Genomic DNA, 14,915 nt, shown 5'->3' with positions numbered 1-14,915 from the left:
TGGCATGTGGTGCTGGGGGATTGAACTGCGGTCCCTGTGCTTTGCTAAGCTTGTTCTAAGTAGGTGCTTTAGACCACTGAGCCATCTCACCAGCACCTACATTTCTTTTTTTGTTTCTTCCAATTTTACATGCATGCATCTGGTAATATGAAAAACTGGATGGAAGATGACACTGTACAACAAAAATATTATGAAAGTCATATTATTTTGTTAAGTGAAATTCTGTATCACTTGTAAGTTTTGTTTTGATTATAATTTGTACACTCTTTAAAAAATAAAACAATTAAAAAGAAAAAAAATAAAGCTACAGCCTGGAGGGACAAGGTCCACAGGGCAAAAGCAGCTGCAGAAGGAACACTCTGACATGGTGGTCTCCTAGCTGCAGATCCAGCCCGCTTGGGAATTGGTGTCCATGAGCATAAGTAGATCCCCATTTGTGTCTTTCAGGTGGCTCCTCCTTTGTTATGTTCTGTGTTTCTCCCTGTTGAAGGCCTCAAGCCACACCGTGGAGCTCAATGATATGTTTGGCCAGATTCAGTCACCCGGCTACCCTGACTCCTATCCAAGCGACTCAGAGGTAACTTGGAATATCACTGTCCCAGAAGGGTTTCGAATCAAGCTTTACTTCATGCACTTCAACCTGGAATCATCATACCTTTGTGAATATGACTACGTGAAGGTGAGACCCCCAGTGTTTCTTAACTGAGCCAGGCTCTCTATTAGGAGTTCGGAAAGTCTAGAATTGGACACTGTCCTTACCGACCCCGCTAGCCTTATATTTAGAGGTCTCGAGGAGGTGAAATTCTGACATGCCAAGCTCAGGCTGGTAAATAGAGCTAGAAAAGACAAAGAGAGAAACTAGGGCTGGTGGTGAGTGATCCAACCAAATCCAACACCTCTTTTCTTTCTGTACTCCTACGGATTAGGAGTAAAGTTCAGTAGAGCTTGGCATACCAGAAGTCATGACGTTTTTTTTTTTTTCAGAACCAAGAATTGAACTCAGACCCTTGCGCTTGCCAGGCAAGTGCTTAGTCTACTGAGCCATCTCCCCGGCCCCATGACTTTGATCTTTAGCACACACACAAAAATTCCTTTTGACCATGAAGTTTCTAATCTCTCTAATATCTTCTCTTAAAGGTCTCAGAGACCCCCGAGCATACCACCAGTGATCAAAAAGAAATGGTGCCACCAGCATGCCCCAAGTGGGGTACTAGAAAGCACTGCCCAGTTCCCCAAATAATAATCGAGTTTGGGAATTGTTGGGTACACACTAGCTGACAACTGGATGGGAGGACAGGATGTGATTCTGAAAGGCCTTAAATATCACACTGAGGATTTCCTATTATACCAGCAAAGGGCACTGCTGAATGGAAAATTCAATACACGAAGGTGTGTAAAGAATATACTTAGGTAGACCAAGAGAATATTACAAGATACAAATAACATTCCCTGGAACTTAGAGAGAACCCACAAAAAAGGTTATGGGGGAGAAGATGTTCTCATTTTAAAATGGGGCTAAGAATAATCAGAGGATTCGGAAACGAAGTTTATTAAGGTTAAACCTACTTCAGAAAGATGTTGAGAGCCAAGAACCTCTTTCCAAAACTCTCCCTGGCTTCCTGGAAGAGGTCCTCATCAAAGCAATACACAGCTGGCCTTGTATTTCTTTAGTATTAATGTAGTCTCATTTCCAATAATTGAGACAGAGATAAACTTGTGTTAACCAGAACACTTGGGCAACAGCAAAGTAGCAAATATTATAAAGTGCTTTTTTTACACTTTTAATATCATTTGAACTGTACAAGAGTCCTATAAGACAGAACAAATACCTCCTTCACAGCAAAGGAGGAAATCTAGGAAAGTCAATAACTCACCCAATATTTTACAACTAGGCTACAGCAGATCAAGATCCCAAATGTATGTCTTATTTTTTTCTATTTTTTTTGGTACCAAGGATTGAACTCAGGACTTTGTGTTTGCCAGGCAGGCACTTAAGTTATTGAGCTATCTCCCTTAGCCCCAAATGCATGTCTTATGGCTTTGAATCTCCTATTCAGTGTTCACACAAAACAGCCACAAGCTTAGTGCCACTGAGCTTGAGGAGTATACAAAGGCCCAGGAAAAGGGAGGTTCCTGTCCCCGCTTCTGCTCCTTTTGTAGAAAGTGTGGCCAATGAATGCCTTGGGTCCACATGAGATAGCCATGGTGCTCCATACCAGAATTCCTTATTGGAAGCCAGATGAGAAAGTTGTCTTAAACACTGTCGAATTTTTAGAAACATCCCCTTCTTCTACTTATGAGATGTCAGTGGCAGCTCTCCTCCAGTTATGACAACTGAAAATGTCTCCAATCTTTGGCAATATCCCAAAGCCACTGCTCTATGGGGTGCTGCACTTCTATGGATGCTCTGTGCTAGGAATTATGGGACTATTAGGTTGCAAAAGATTTGGTACCTTAGGAAGACAGATGAGGGCAGTCTCTGGAAGTTTTAAAGGCACAGTCTACTTGAGGCAATTTCATGGATTAAGCTGTTGATTCTTTAGAAAGGAGGATCAAGGTGGGCTAGTGGTCCTGCAGAGCTGATTCTTGTGGAAAACTACCCTAGCATCAGCACTGGCCCCTGGGCTGATGTTCTGGCATGCCAGGGAACTAAGCCGGCCTTCTATTGGAGGATGCCACCCCTCATCAGCTGACAACCTGCCCTCATAGGCAGATAGGCTCCTGTCCTCTTGTCCACACAGGCCCAGCAGAATTTGGGAAAACATCAAAGTCGCACAAGTCTGTGGGCCTTCTAAAGACTCCTCTAATGACAAGTGGTGGCTGTGGTTGATTTTTATATAATTTCCCCATAGTGAACATGTTCTTCTAACAACCCTTAATTAGGCCCGTAGAGAAAAGAGATAGAAGCTGCTCAGGTGAAAAGCGACCCTGACGCTTCCTCTACTTGCTCACCTTCCTCGGTCATCACTCCCCAGCATCTTCTAGTCATGGCTCGAATTGGCCATTATGGTCAAGTCCAGCTGGGATGAAAGAGGAGCTTGAAACCTGCATATCAAGGGCAGGACTAGCATCTGCTTCAGAACTCCCAAACCAGAAGCCTTGCACACAGTTGAAACCTGTTCACTTTTGATAATTGCCTTCCCAAAGCTCAGCCCCCAGATATGTGCTTTTTCTGGCTCAGAATAAGAGAGTTGCTCTTCTCTTTCCATTTGAATAAAAGCACGAGTGTGCCATGTGACTGCAGGGTAAGTCAAGCCTGCTCTCCGAAAGTCTGTTTCATCATCTGTTCAATGACAAGGTGGACTGAGGGGATCCTTAACGTTCCTTCAACTCCAGAATTCTAATCCCAGCCCTCCTTGTCAAAATTGTCCAGACAACTCCACCCAGCCCTCATTATCCTAGTTAGACTGATTCCAAAAAATGGGAATAATGTGTTTATTATAACCAATTCCCAAAGCTTCATGGCTGCAAGCCCTACAGGACAGTCTGCAGTGCACCAGGGATGTTTTGATGGCTTCTTATTTGAGTGAAGCTTGTAAACATAGAATGCCACCACTGTCCTTCACCAAGGAATTTTAATACACTCGACTTCCCTTTGCCAGAATAGCATCTCTTGTTTTGAAGCGTTTTTACTCCATAACTGAACTGCCCTGGCAGCCAAGAAGTGAGTTTAAAGAAACTATCATATCATAGAGGCCTTCCTAAAAATTCCTTAAATATAAGTACTGCCATTTATATGTCAGGAAGAGATACTGTTTTTTTGAGAAACACAACAAATCGTAGCTCTTTTGTTTGAACATCAGATGAAGTGATGGATTTTAAAAGGAGCTACGGGATAAATAACAGGAGGAGGTGTAATTCATTAGCCCAGACCAAGCCCACAAACTGGCCTTCCCCCACCCCAGGCCCATCAGGTGCCAGTACACACCAGAAGCTTGAATAGCAGGCCCCGAGGCCATGGACCCAATGCTCCTGTTTGTGAGAATCCCCCTCCAATCTGACTTCCTGCCATCCTTGGTCTTTGGGGAGCATACACATCTGCACAGCAGCATTTGCTCCCACGGATTGTGGCTTCAATTGCAGATTCCTGCGGTGCACAGGCCTCGAACCACATCTGGGTGATGCAACAAGCAAAGGGTGGAGAACAGTCCTGGTCAGAGAATTAGAAAGACCAGGTTCTCATTGTCATTCTAAACTAAATGGCCTTGAGGGGAAAAAAAAATGAACAAAACAAACCTCTTACTAGAGGGGACTTTGGTTTCTTCCTCTGTCAAATACAGGATCTAGAGCGAGATGGGAAAATCAAACCCGCCCACCACCCCTACTATTCCCCACATAGGAAGAAGCAGTTGATAAAGCTTCCTCTGTATTTATAGCCACTATCCATTGCTTGAATTACTGCCTGAGCTCCAGCCCCTGTCAGATCAGCAGCGACACTAGATTCTCATAGGACCACAAGCCTCACTGTGAACTGTGAAGGCGAGGGATCTAAGATGCATGCTTAGAAAAAAAAAAAAAAAAAAAAATCACTGCCTTTCACGGAACTGGTCCTTCGTGCCAAAACAGCTGGGGGCAACTGGTTTACCCAACCTTGATATTCTGTGAATCTGAGACATCAGAGGTCAAGGGAGAACTCCATCATCAGTGTGATCAATGCCCATAGAAGGGCAGTTCACTGGCCAACAGCACACGTGGGCATCTCAAGACTCAATCTCTTCCTCTTTTAAATAAATTAAACTTTAGTGCCTTCCCTGGGTGTAGGACGAGACAAATATTGGCCACAGATAAACCCACTCTTAAAAACTCCTTCAGTGTAGTAAAGTACTGCCTTTTGGTATATCTAGAAGAGCATTATTTTTCCAGAAATACAGAAAATTACAATTTCCTTGTTTGAACATCAGATGAAGAGACTGACTTAGAAAGGAACCACAGGGTAAATGATAGACTGAGGTCTAACTACTTAGGAAACAGGACCCCCCAAAAGAACACCACATCCACACATTTTATTTTCAAGCTCACTTCGTGATTTCTGGTCATTGAGAAAGAAGCACGAGTTACCTGCATTCAGTTTGTATTCTTTCTTCCATCGTGTGCAAAAGTTCAACCACATCTGTGCAAAGTTCACATCGTGTAACACCACTGTGCTCCTCTTAACGGCACTTCTGTAATGAATCTAACATTCCCTCTGTCCTTTCTACTGTTTATACCTCCATTCTAATTGTTCTTTGTCTCACTTAATCGACTGCAAAAGCCTCCTGACTGTCTACCAGATATCAGCCTCTTCCCTTTAGCACACCATCTACATATATCCACGGGCACCTCCTAAAACACTATGTGGCTTGTGTCACTGTTAAAACCTGCATACGGATGCCTATTTCTTAAAGAACAAAGACCAACAATTCTATTTAAAATCTCTATAAGCTGAATACTGTACCCAAACTGGGCCCACAAAGATGAGTAAGTTAGCCCAGTGCCCAGGAATTCGTAATTTCATGGTATTAATTGAGATAATTGCAAAGTAACATAAAGGGGATAAGGCAACATACACATTTGCGGGTGGCCATTTCTGCATTATTTGGAAAGGCTTCAGAAGCAGGTGATGTCAGGGAGGAGTCTTCAAGGATCAATGAAGACTCAACAATGTGGTTCCAGAAATAGGGTTTCTCAGCAAAGCGACAATAGCTTGGAACCCGAAAGAGATATAACGTTGCACAGAGAGAGACAATAGTTGAGATTGGCATCTTTTAGGGGATATAAAACAAAAGCCTAGAAAGAACATCTGAGGAGGGATTGAAGAAAATATTTGGTAAATTAGGGTATAAATGTGCACCCAAAGTCATAAACAAGTGATCAACAGGCTGAATTAATTCTGCAGATAAATTTTATTGCTCAGCCTAGCTTTGCATCATTCTATGCCGTGAAAAAATAACAAGCAAAATGAACTAATTCTATATTACATGTGTGATCTCATGCAAAAATCTTCACATCCCATTTTTATTTTAAAAAATGTGGCAATTCTGGCAACTGCTTGTTTTGCTAGGAATCAACTGGCCCCAGGTGGAGGGAGCTCAGTAGGTAAGCGGGGTCCCCACCCCCACAGTTCCCTACAGTTCCATTCATGCTGAAACTTTCTCTTGTTTGTCTATTTCTTCCCTTACACTGGAGAGTGAAACTCCCCCCGTCACCCCAGTGTTTCTATCAAAAGTAACAAAGATGAAAGTGCCAGAGAGGAACATGTATTTCACAAAAAGTCAGTGAAAAAATTGTGTGTGAAGCATATTCATCTGTATTTAATGTGTAAAATGTGTTTCTGCCTAGAGCTTACAAAGCAGTTTGTTTCACTTGTTTATGTTTTAAGCATGGCATCTTTTGACATTTCAGTCTAAGACCTCCAGTGAAAAGCTGTGAAATGTTTTGGGATGGGGGCAGGATACAGAGAGACTCCTCAGGAGAATATGCGGGGAAATTTGGTCTGGAACTAATAAGGGCGGAAGGGGTTAGCATAGAAAAAGCCAAAAGAAAGTCATTAAAGGAGGTTGTTCAAGGACTGCGTTGAGTAGAACGAATGTAGTTCTGTTGAATCTAGGGCATGTGTTGAAGCCCACCAGCCTCTAGGGGAGCTGGGAAAGCCCAGGTAGAGGCAGTGCAGATAAACACCACAAGAACTGGCTGGGCATGAGAGAAGGCGCAGGAGGAATCTGGCTTCAACACAAGTTCTGACACTATCGTGCCTTCTTCTTCAATGGTGGAGGCCAGGAACACAAAGAGGGCAAGAAGATCTAGAATGTGTGGCAGTGCGCTTGAAGGCAGCTGAACTGCAGGTCCAGATTTTGAGACAAGGCTTCCGGAGATGTAACCCCAACATCTTGTCTCTGCTGCTCTCTGAGTGAGATCCCTGGCCCAAGCTTCTCCGTCTCACAGAGCAGTGGCTTTTTTCCTGTTAGTGGGCGATGGGGAAATCACAATGAGTGGGTTCTTTGAGCTTAAAGGAAAGGATAGTTGGATGCAGAATTAGAAACTGTGTAAGGACTCCTGCTCCGTGGCTCAGATGTAGGATTCAAACAGGCAGACCCAGGGTCTCCTGTCACCTGAGCAAGTACAGCACTTCACCTAGCTGTGAGACCCTGTCCCATCGATAAGACGGGAGCCATAGTGGTTCCTTTCTTACGGCCTTATTGTGAATGCCAAATGAAGTAAACACTTGAATGACAGATGTCCAATCCCTGTGTAGCTAGCGCAATAAACACATTGATGCTGACAGTGTGAGCAGTAAAGTGTCTGGCTGGCATCGCCGGATGCTAAATGAATGCCAGCTCTTACCTTTCCTCTGACTCTATCACAGTCTAGCTCGGGGTTGCCTCATTGAAGTCACTCTGCTTTCAGGCAATTTGTGGAGAAGCGGTTCGAATGGATTATTTCTCCTATGCATTTAGCTCACAGCATCACGAATGTTACAACACAATTTCTCACATGTTCACTCATTTGATTCTTAAGAAACAGGAGGAATAGGGTTTATTCCACTTAACTTACTAAAAAGGAAACTGAGGCACAAAAAGACTGGTGCAAGTCTCTAAAAAAGCCCTTTCTCGATCTCTGATTTTCTTGCCCTGAGTCACAGTTCAGGGCTTTTCTCAAGCACGTTCTATTCTGAATGGAACCGTAGCAATCCCACACTGCTAAGACGCACTTACCCATGCGCTATTTCTAAGGTAACACCTTGCATATCATGGTACTTGGTAAAACTCATCAAAGAGCCTTAAAGGATCTTGATGGTCTTTGTTTTGTCTGGTTCATGATGCGCTAGTCCTACAGGTGAGCTGAAGGTCATGTCCATCAGTCTGCCAGCCCCGCGAGGCCAAAGCCCAAGCCTGCGCTTTCTCCAGTAGCTAGCACAGTTCTGCGGCTGAACCTGAAAATGTGCACATCTACTTGCAGGGTTTGTAAAGGAAAGAGCTTTGATTTGTAAATCAGCTGCTGACTCTTGCTGAGACCTTGAAAGAGACACCAGTCTCTTCCTTCCGGCCTTTGCTTCCCCAATGAAAGAACTGAATTAACTGACTTCTCTAAGCCCTTCCTGTTCCGATGGTCCGTGACTCCCAGTCCAGTGCCCCTTCCTTATGGCCACAGGGGTCAGTCTGCATCCTGCTGCGTAATGGAGATAAGTCTTCTCACCCCAAGCTCCTAATTCTGTGCAGTACTCTGTGTTTACTTAGAATACGCCCTTGACCTTCGATGTGCACTGACCCCAACTACTGCAGCAGCTCTGTTAATTCTCTGGGAGTGGACAGGAGGCTTTGGTCCCAGAAGGAAATGAAAAACAGATCAGTTCTCATGAATTTCGATTGTGTTCCCCGGCAGGATTCTTCCCTCCAAAAGCACGGGGCCCCCAACACCAACGCCAGCTGATTCACAAGGATCAGGAAGTGAAAATGAGCTTCAGAAAAGTGTGACCAAAGCTCATTTTATGCAGGAAGTGGAAACAGCACAAAATCAGGGGTGATGAAAAACAGAAGGAGGCTCCCAGCGCTGGGGCAGAGAACGCAAGTGTGCATGGATGGATGAGTGTGTAAAAGTGCTTTGGATGTACACGTACAAGGGTCTGCACCTCTTGGAAACATCCTGGTATGAAACAGAGCTTGAGTTTACTTTCCCTCAGAGAGAAAAGATAGGCATGGAAAAGATATTCATTTACAAAATAAATAGTTGAGTACCTGCAGCTTACTAGAGTACACCAGCAATTAGGGCCAACAAAGATTCCACCAGTGGCAATGTCACACTGCGCTGGAGTGAGCAGACAATAGACCCCAATTCATAAGCAAATGATACGGAGAGTTAGAAATCCACAGACAGAGATGAAACAGAGCTGGTGAAAGGCCATGCAAAGGTCGAGGTGGGTTAAATATGATTTGAATATAGTGCTTGGGGTCAGGCTCATTGAGAAGGTGAGCCTGGAACAAAGATTGAAGATGAAGAAGATAGTGTGTGGGTGGGTCGGGGGGAGTGCTTTCTGGGGGAGAGCATTCCAACCCAAGGGAACAAGGTGGAAAGAGGTGCTTGGGTGGGAAAGCCCCTTGCATGTCTGCAGAGGACAAGGGAGGCAGAGCAGATGCAGGGAGAGGAGCGGGAAGGAAAGGCAGCAAGTTGCAGGTGGAAGGCAGGGAAGAAGTTGGGAAATAGGGTGTCCCCAAAGGCTGCCAGATAATGGCAGGCCTGGCAAGCTGCTTGGAGACCCAAAGTCTCCTCTAACCTCCTGGTCCCTTGAGGACAATATCAATGTCTACCTGTGATGCTCATGATGACCAATGCCTGAAGATAGGGATATGTGTGTGCTTGTAAAAGACTAACAAGTAGATTAGGGTGGAGGAAGAAAGCGGAGAAGAGATGTATCCAGTCACTTTATTTCCCTGACATTCAGATGCAATAGACATGAATCACTTCAAGAACATAGACAGGGGCCGGGGGATGGCTCAGTAGAATAAGTGATTCCCTGGCATGCACAAGGGCCTGAGTTTAATCCCCAGTTCTGCCAAAAAAAAACAAAAAAAAAACATAGCAGAGCAAAGCTAAAATGATTAGGAAGTGATGAGTTTTCATATAATTTGTCTCTACTGTATTTTATTCAATTGTATAGTCATGAAACTTAAAGGATTGCACTGTGAATAGTTGGGCAGCAAATTCCCTGAAAAGTTGACAATTGGCTCTGGTGAGCTGGTAGGAACCTCAGACTCCTGCTGGAGGTAAAAGCAATGTGAAAAGCAGAGCTGTGATTAGCACATGGGGTGCTTTAACCACTACCCCGTGCCTGAGAAGGGCTGCTGTGCCTGGACTTGGGGAGGTAAACATAGGCTGGCATAGGACAGAGTCCAGAGAAGGGCGTCTTGAACTCGTCGGCTGACACAGTCTTAGAAACCACCAGAGAATGTGGCCTCAGAGCAGGTCCTTTGTGTCTCTATCTAATCCCTGCCTTCACTCCAGAGCTACAGTGACCCACCCTGAGCCAGGCAGCCTCTTCTACAGAAAGATGCTGCATCCTTTTTATCCCCCCTATTCTCTTTCTCTAGTCCTGAACTGTTTGGGCCCTGGCCTTGGAGCTACTCAAAGGATTTGCATGTGAATGAGTGGATCTGAAGCCCAGAAAGGGGGGATGGAGGAGTTGCAGCCACTCAGCAGCCTGGAGAGCATAAATCCGCCCTGGCCCTCCCTCCCTGCCGCAATTCCCAGGCTCTTCCCGCCTGTCAATCCGCCCTGCCGCTCCAGCTGAGATGGTGGGCACCACCGCTTTCCCACCTGCGGGATGCCCGCTTCCCAGGCCCGGGCAAGACCCCTCCCCTGCCGGGGCTTTCTTCTCTCCCTGCGCATGCTGCTGCCCTTTTCTGAGCATGGCCCCCTAAGAAGGGGACCCCTGCCCCCGCAGCCGTGGATTCTTCCACTCTCTGGGCCTGCGAGCGTGAGCACATTCTCAGGCCCTCTCGTTCTTTGTGGAATCTCGCCTTCACAGGCACACAATACTCTCCTAGAGGCCCACCCTGATCTCTTAGGAGGCTTTTACTCTGATTGACAAATAACAAATAAAAACACTGTCCCGGGAAGAACACAGCACCTGGCCCCTGGTCTTGGTTCTGCCATGGACTAGCCATTAGATTTTCAGTCTCAATTTCTCTACTTAAGAAAAAAAGGAAGAGACTTGAGGGCTGACATGCTTGTGCTGCCTCTAGCCTCTAATAACTGCCTGATTCTAATGACAGAGTCACACCTCACACTCAGGCCATCTGGACTTTTTTTTTTTTCAGATCTGCTACTCCTAGGCTGTGGTCTTGGAAACAATTGAATTCTAATATCTGTCTGAGGGCCTCCATCTTACATCTTTTATATAGAGCAAATAAAACAGAGAAGATGGGAATGCTCTATAGAAAAAAGGAAAAATTGTTATTTACTTTTTTGTGGCCAAATAGCGTGGGCCAGGAATGGAGCCTTTAGCATCTCTGATCCAAAGTCAACTGCTGTCTGAAATCTGGCAGCTGTATTATTTTACTTATTTGGCTTTCAGGAGCTCCTGCCATCGAGCACACACACAGAAGTACCACATCGTGTTCACTGCCACACACACACACACACACACACACACACACACACACTTGTTTTTCTAAACTTTTCTGAGCATGGTACTTGCCCCATGTCTGGTAGCTTTCACTTCCCCCTACCTGTGCTCTTTAACTGAAATCTGAGACTACCAAGGAAAAGATCAAGATAGGGACATTAGCCATTGGCACAGTCCCAGGGGGCCCTGGGTGGATTTTAATGAGGGTGAGTAAAGGAGCTAGGAACACTGGACTGGGAACAGGAGCCTGGGGCTGCCACTGAGGCATCTGCCTGCAGCCACCCTTCTAGAAAAATTCTTGGAGGCACAGGGAAGCAGAGAGAGGATCTTGATGTGAAGCTGTCCTCTGCAGACCCGATCCTGTGGATCCCTCACATGCCTCTGCTCCTCCCTCACACGTGAGGTCAGTAACTTGTGCATGTCACTTCCCCCCGGGATGACTGCCAGGCTTGGTAATGAGAATGAGCCAAACAGACCTTAAAAAGGACCTGCTAAGTGAAGAGGCTGGGGGTGGGGGTCTCTAAGTTCCTTTCCTGTGTGTGTGGCTTCAGTGAGATTAGCAATGAAGCAAGATCTACAAAATAGAGGACATGCATGAAGCATGTCAGTCTCCAAACCCTGGCAGCCCAGCAGGGCATCGTTTCTGGGCCTGATCTCAGGTGTCCTGCTTTCTTCACTTTCCCTGGGACCTATCTTAGTATATTAAGTCCATTAATCCATGTCATACACCCAACAGTCCTGTGACAAAATGACATAAGGGAATGAAACTCCCAACCTGAAAGGTACCTGGGATGAGTTTGTGCGCTCTGAAACCGAAGAATGAATTTTAGGAACAAAGAGAGGTTAAGAGCAGAATACTGGGGCCGGGGAAATAGCTTAGTAGAATAAGTGCTTGCCTGGTAAGCACAAGGTCCTGAGTTCAATCCCCGGTTCTGCAAAAAAAAAAAAAAAGAGAGAGAGCAGAATATTTATTGAAGGAAAAGAAAGATTCTGTCAAAAGGGACAGGATGGGGACCCAAATGGGTTGCCCCAGAAGCTGTCTCTTCCAGAGATTTTTTACAGAGTAAAACTATGCGGTGAGGTAGGCCTAGGGTGGAAACTACAGGAATTTACACACGAGGTAGAACTGAACTATGGTCAACCAGCAAGGTTACAAGCACCGTTGCTCAGGTAAAACTGATTAAACTTAGGAACAAATGGGAAAGCAAGTCACATAGCAGGCAGGCATGAATACAGAGCAGGAGTTTATCCAGTAGTCAGCAGCGTTGGATTAGTGACCCTTCCTGGCTTCCTCAAGGGCATGATCCACCCCAGGTGCTTATCTTTAGTGAGATGAGCATTTGTTTGATCTTCGGTCTTTAGGTCTGGCCCATAGTTGGAGCGTCCATCTGTCTCACACTTGTCTTCCATGCCATCTCCTTGAGGGCCTAGCCCTATCTGACTGCCCATAATATTTTATCTAATTCAGCTGCCTACAACAAAAATTCCTTTATTTTTCCTGCTTTGCACGTAAGAAAATCTGTGCAGAACGTATATTAATTTCTTAGGGCTGCCATAGCAAATTACCACAAAACATTTTTAAAAACTAGGAATTTATTGTTATATAGTTCTGGAGCCTAAGACTCTGAAATCAAAACATACTTTCCCTGAATTCTCTACAGGAGACTCCACCTTTTCCGGATTTCTAGTGATTGAAAGTAGTCAGTTGCATTCCTTGGTCTATAACACCAAAACTCCAATCTCTGGCTTAACTTTGAATGGTCCTTCTCTTTGTGTCTAAATTTCTGACTTGTTCTGGGGGTACTAGTTCTTGGGTTAGGGCCTATCCTAACTCAGCACGATACCACCTTAGCCTGATTCCTATATAAGGTCAGATTCAAAGAACACCAAAGGGTGAGATGTGAATATATACTTTGGGGAGCAAAATGTACCCCACAACATAGAGAATTTAGGTAGTTTCCCCAGTAGTTAATAGCGAATATCAGGGGCCTGCCTCTTAGCTCAGTTCTTTAAGTGGCTGCTTCAACAAAACATTCAAGCTCAGGTTGCTGTAGTTCGATCCCCAGAACTCAAGCCAGCCAAACCCGCCCTGAAGGCATTCTGAGCTTGATAGAAAAAGAAAATAGCGAATATCAGCTGCAATGTAAAAATGAAGTCCCATATGCCCTAGCCTCAGTAAGGGGTTGAGTCCTAAGAAGAGAAAACTTAAAAAATTAAAACCAGTCCACAGTTTCATTCACCCTCTTGGAAGAAAAAAAAACCAGAAGCCTACGCAAGTTGTCCATCGTCTGGCATCTGTTCTCTCCCTGCCGCTCACCCTAGGGTTCTTGAGCTCCGGGCTAGGAAGTGTTTCTAGATCTTTCCTCATGGACCGACTTATACACATTCACACACTCCCTGATGGATGTCACCATCACGGAAAATGCTGCCTAACAGAAGACCTTCCTAAGTGCACTGGCAGGAATTTCAGTTATTCTGTGCTTCTTGAACGCATGATCAGAACTTTTTTTTTTTTTTTTTTTGCTTTGGTTATAAAGCAAAGATTCTTACCTCTTTTTCAACTCTGTTGAGAGCCCAAGACTAGAAAAAAAAATGAGTGATGAGGAGTCCCCACCCCGGGTCCTGCAAGCAAAGTAAGACTCTGGTGATGGCAGGAGACAAAGGACCCAGAACTTCCAGCTGGCACAGCAGTCCCTCCTGTGTTCCCTTTGTAGGATTGATCAGCACTGGTTAATTTTAGGCCACTAGCAGATGATAAAGGACAGCGTGTTTTTACCCCAACTTCCCTTTTAATATAAAACCAGAGAGAAAAGAAAAATGATGCCTAATTCCACCAGTCATTTTTAGTGGTTTGAATCGTTCCTTCTACCCTGCATGTTCCGTGCAGGATTCTAGCATAGGTGTGATTGTACCACACACACTGCTTTCCTGTGTTCTCATTTACTTCAAGTCACATTCTATGAATAGGCTTGGCTCAGTGCAAATTCTCTCTTAATGTGATAATTAATGGCTGCCCAACACTTACTGTTAATGCTAATTTAACTATGACTCTAGAATTGGATATTTGCATTGCTTCTGCTTTTCTATTACTACACAAGAGCAGGCTGAAAAGTATGGTGTGTGTTTAAGTTTCGAAAGCTCATTGCAATGAAAGTCACCCTCAGACTACTCAGCCTCCCGTTGCGCACACTTACCCCGCTGTTCTTCACATTTTCCACAGCAGTTCTAGAAGCATCCTTTCGTGAGTGTTCGTACAAGGTGTCATTAAAAATATGATACAGATGCCATTCAGTGGCCCAGAAAGGCATCATGGTGTGTCCTTGTCCACTTTCTTCACTGACCTGGGCACCATGCCACTTCCGGCTTTTCCCCAAGTCCAAAATGACAAGGAAATGTAAACATTTTGAAGCAACTTAGGACGTCAAAGCAGCAGCCAGGAAGCACAACGAAGACGCTCTTGTACAACACCAGCAAAATCTTTGTTCATTAAAGCTGTTTTCCTGTTTGAACTATTTTCCCCTAGATTGTATCCAGAGGTATGAAATCAAGGGATAACTTTCAGGCCAAGCATGACCCAAAACCACCTGATCTACCTTCACAGATACGGAGTTGTTTTGCTTTTTTTTTTTTTTTAATCATGGTCCCAAATCATTTTCTTATCCTCATTAAAAGCTAGTTATTGGGCTGGTGAGATGGCTCAGTGGTCTAAAGCATCTACTTGGAACAAGCTTAGCAAAGCACAGGGACCGCGGTTCAATCCCCCAGCACCACATGCCAGCCAGCCCCGCCCCCTGGTGGGCTGAGCTGGCCACATACA

At 44.9% G+C, this 14,915-nt stretch overlaps 1 protein-coding gene across 3 annotated transcripts in view; it reads left to right on the top strand.

The window, feature by feature from the left end:
• Positions 1-14,915, top strand: part of Masp1 (mannan binding lectin serine peptidase 1) — a 68,262-nt gene that overhangs the window by 6,700 nt on the left and 46,647 nt on the right. For all 3 annotated transcript variants that reach the window (XM_004640889.2, XM_023700906.1, XM_023700907.1), the window contains exon 2: positions 448-679. In XM_004640889.2, coding sequence (XP_004640946.1) covers positions 448-679 — 232 coding nt within the window. The remainder of the gene's footprint in view (positions 1-447; positions 680-14,915) is intronic.

The sequence above is a fragment of the Octodon degus genome, unplaced genomic scaffold (genome assembly GCF_000260255.1).
Source record: "Octodon degus isolate 3935 unplaced genomic scaffold, OctDeg1.0 scaffold00128, whole genome shotgun sequence".
NCBI lineage: Eukaryota > Metazoa > Chordata > Mammalia > Rodentia > Octodontidae > Octodon > Octodon degus.
The sequence above is the reverse complement of the archived record's forward strand: the minus strand, read 5'-3'. Positions and strand labels throughout refer to the sequence as shown.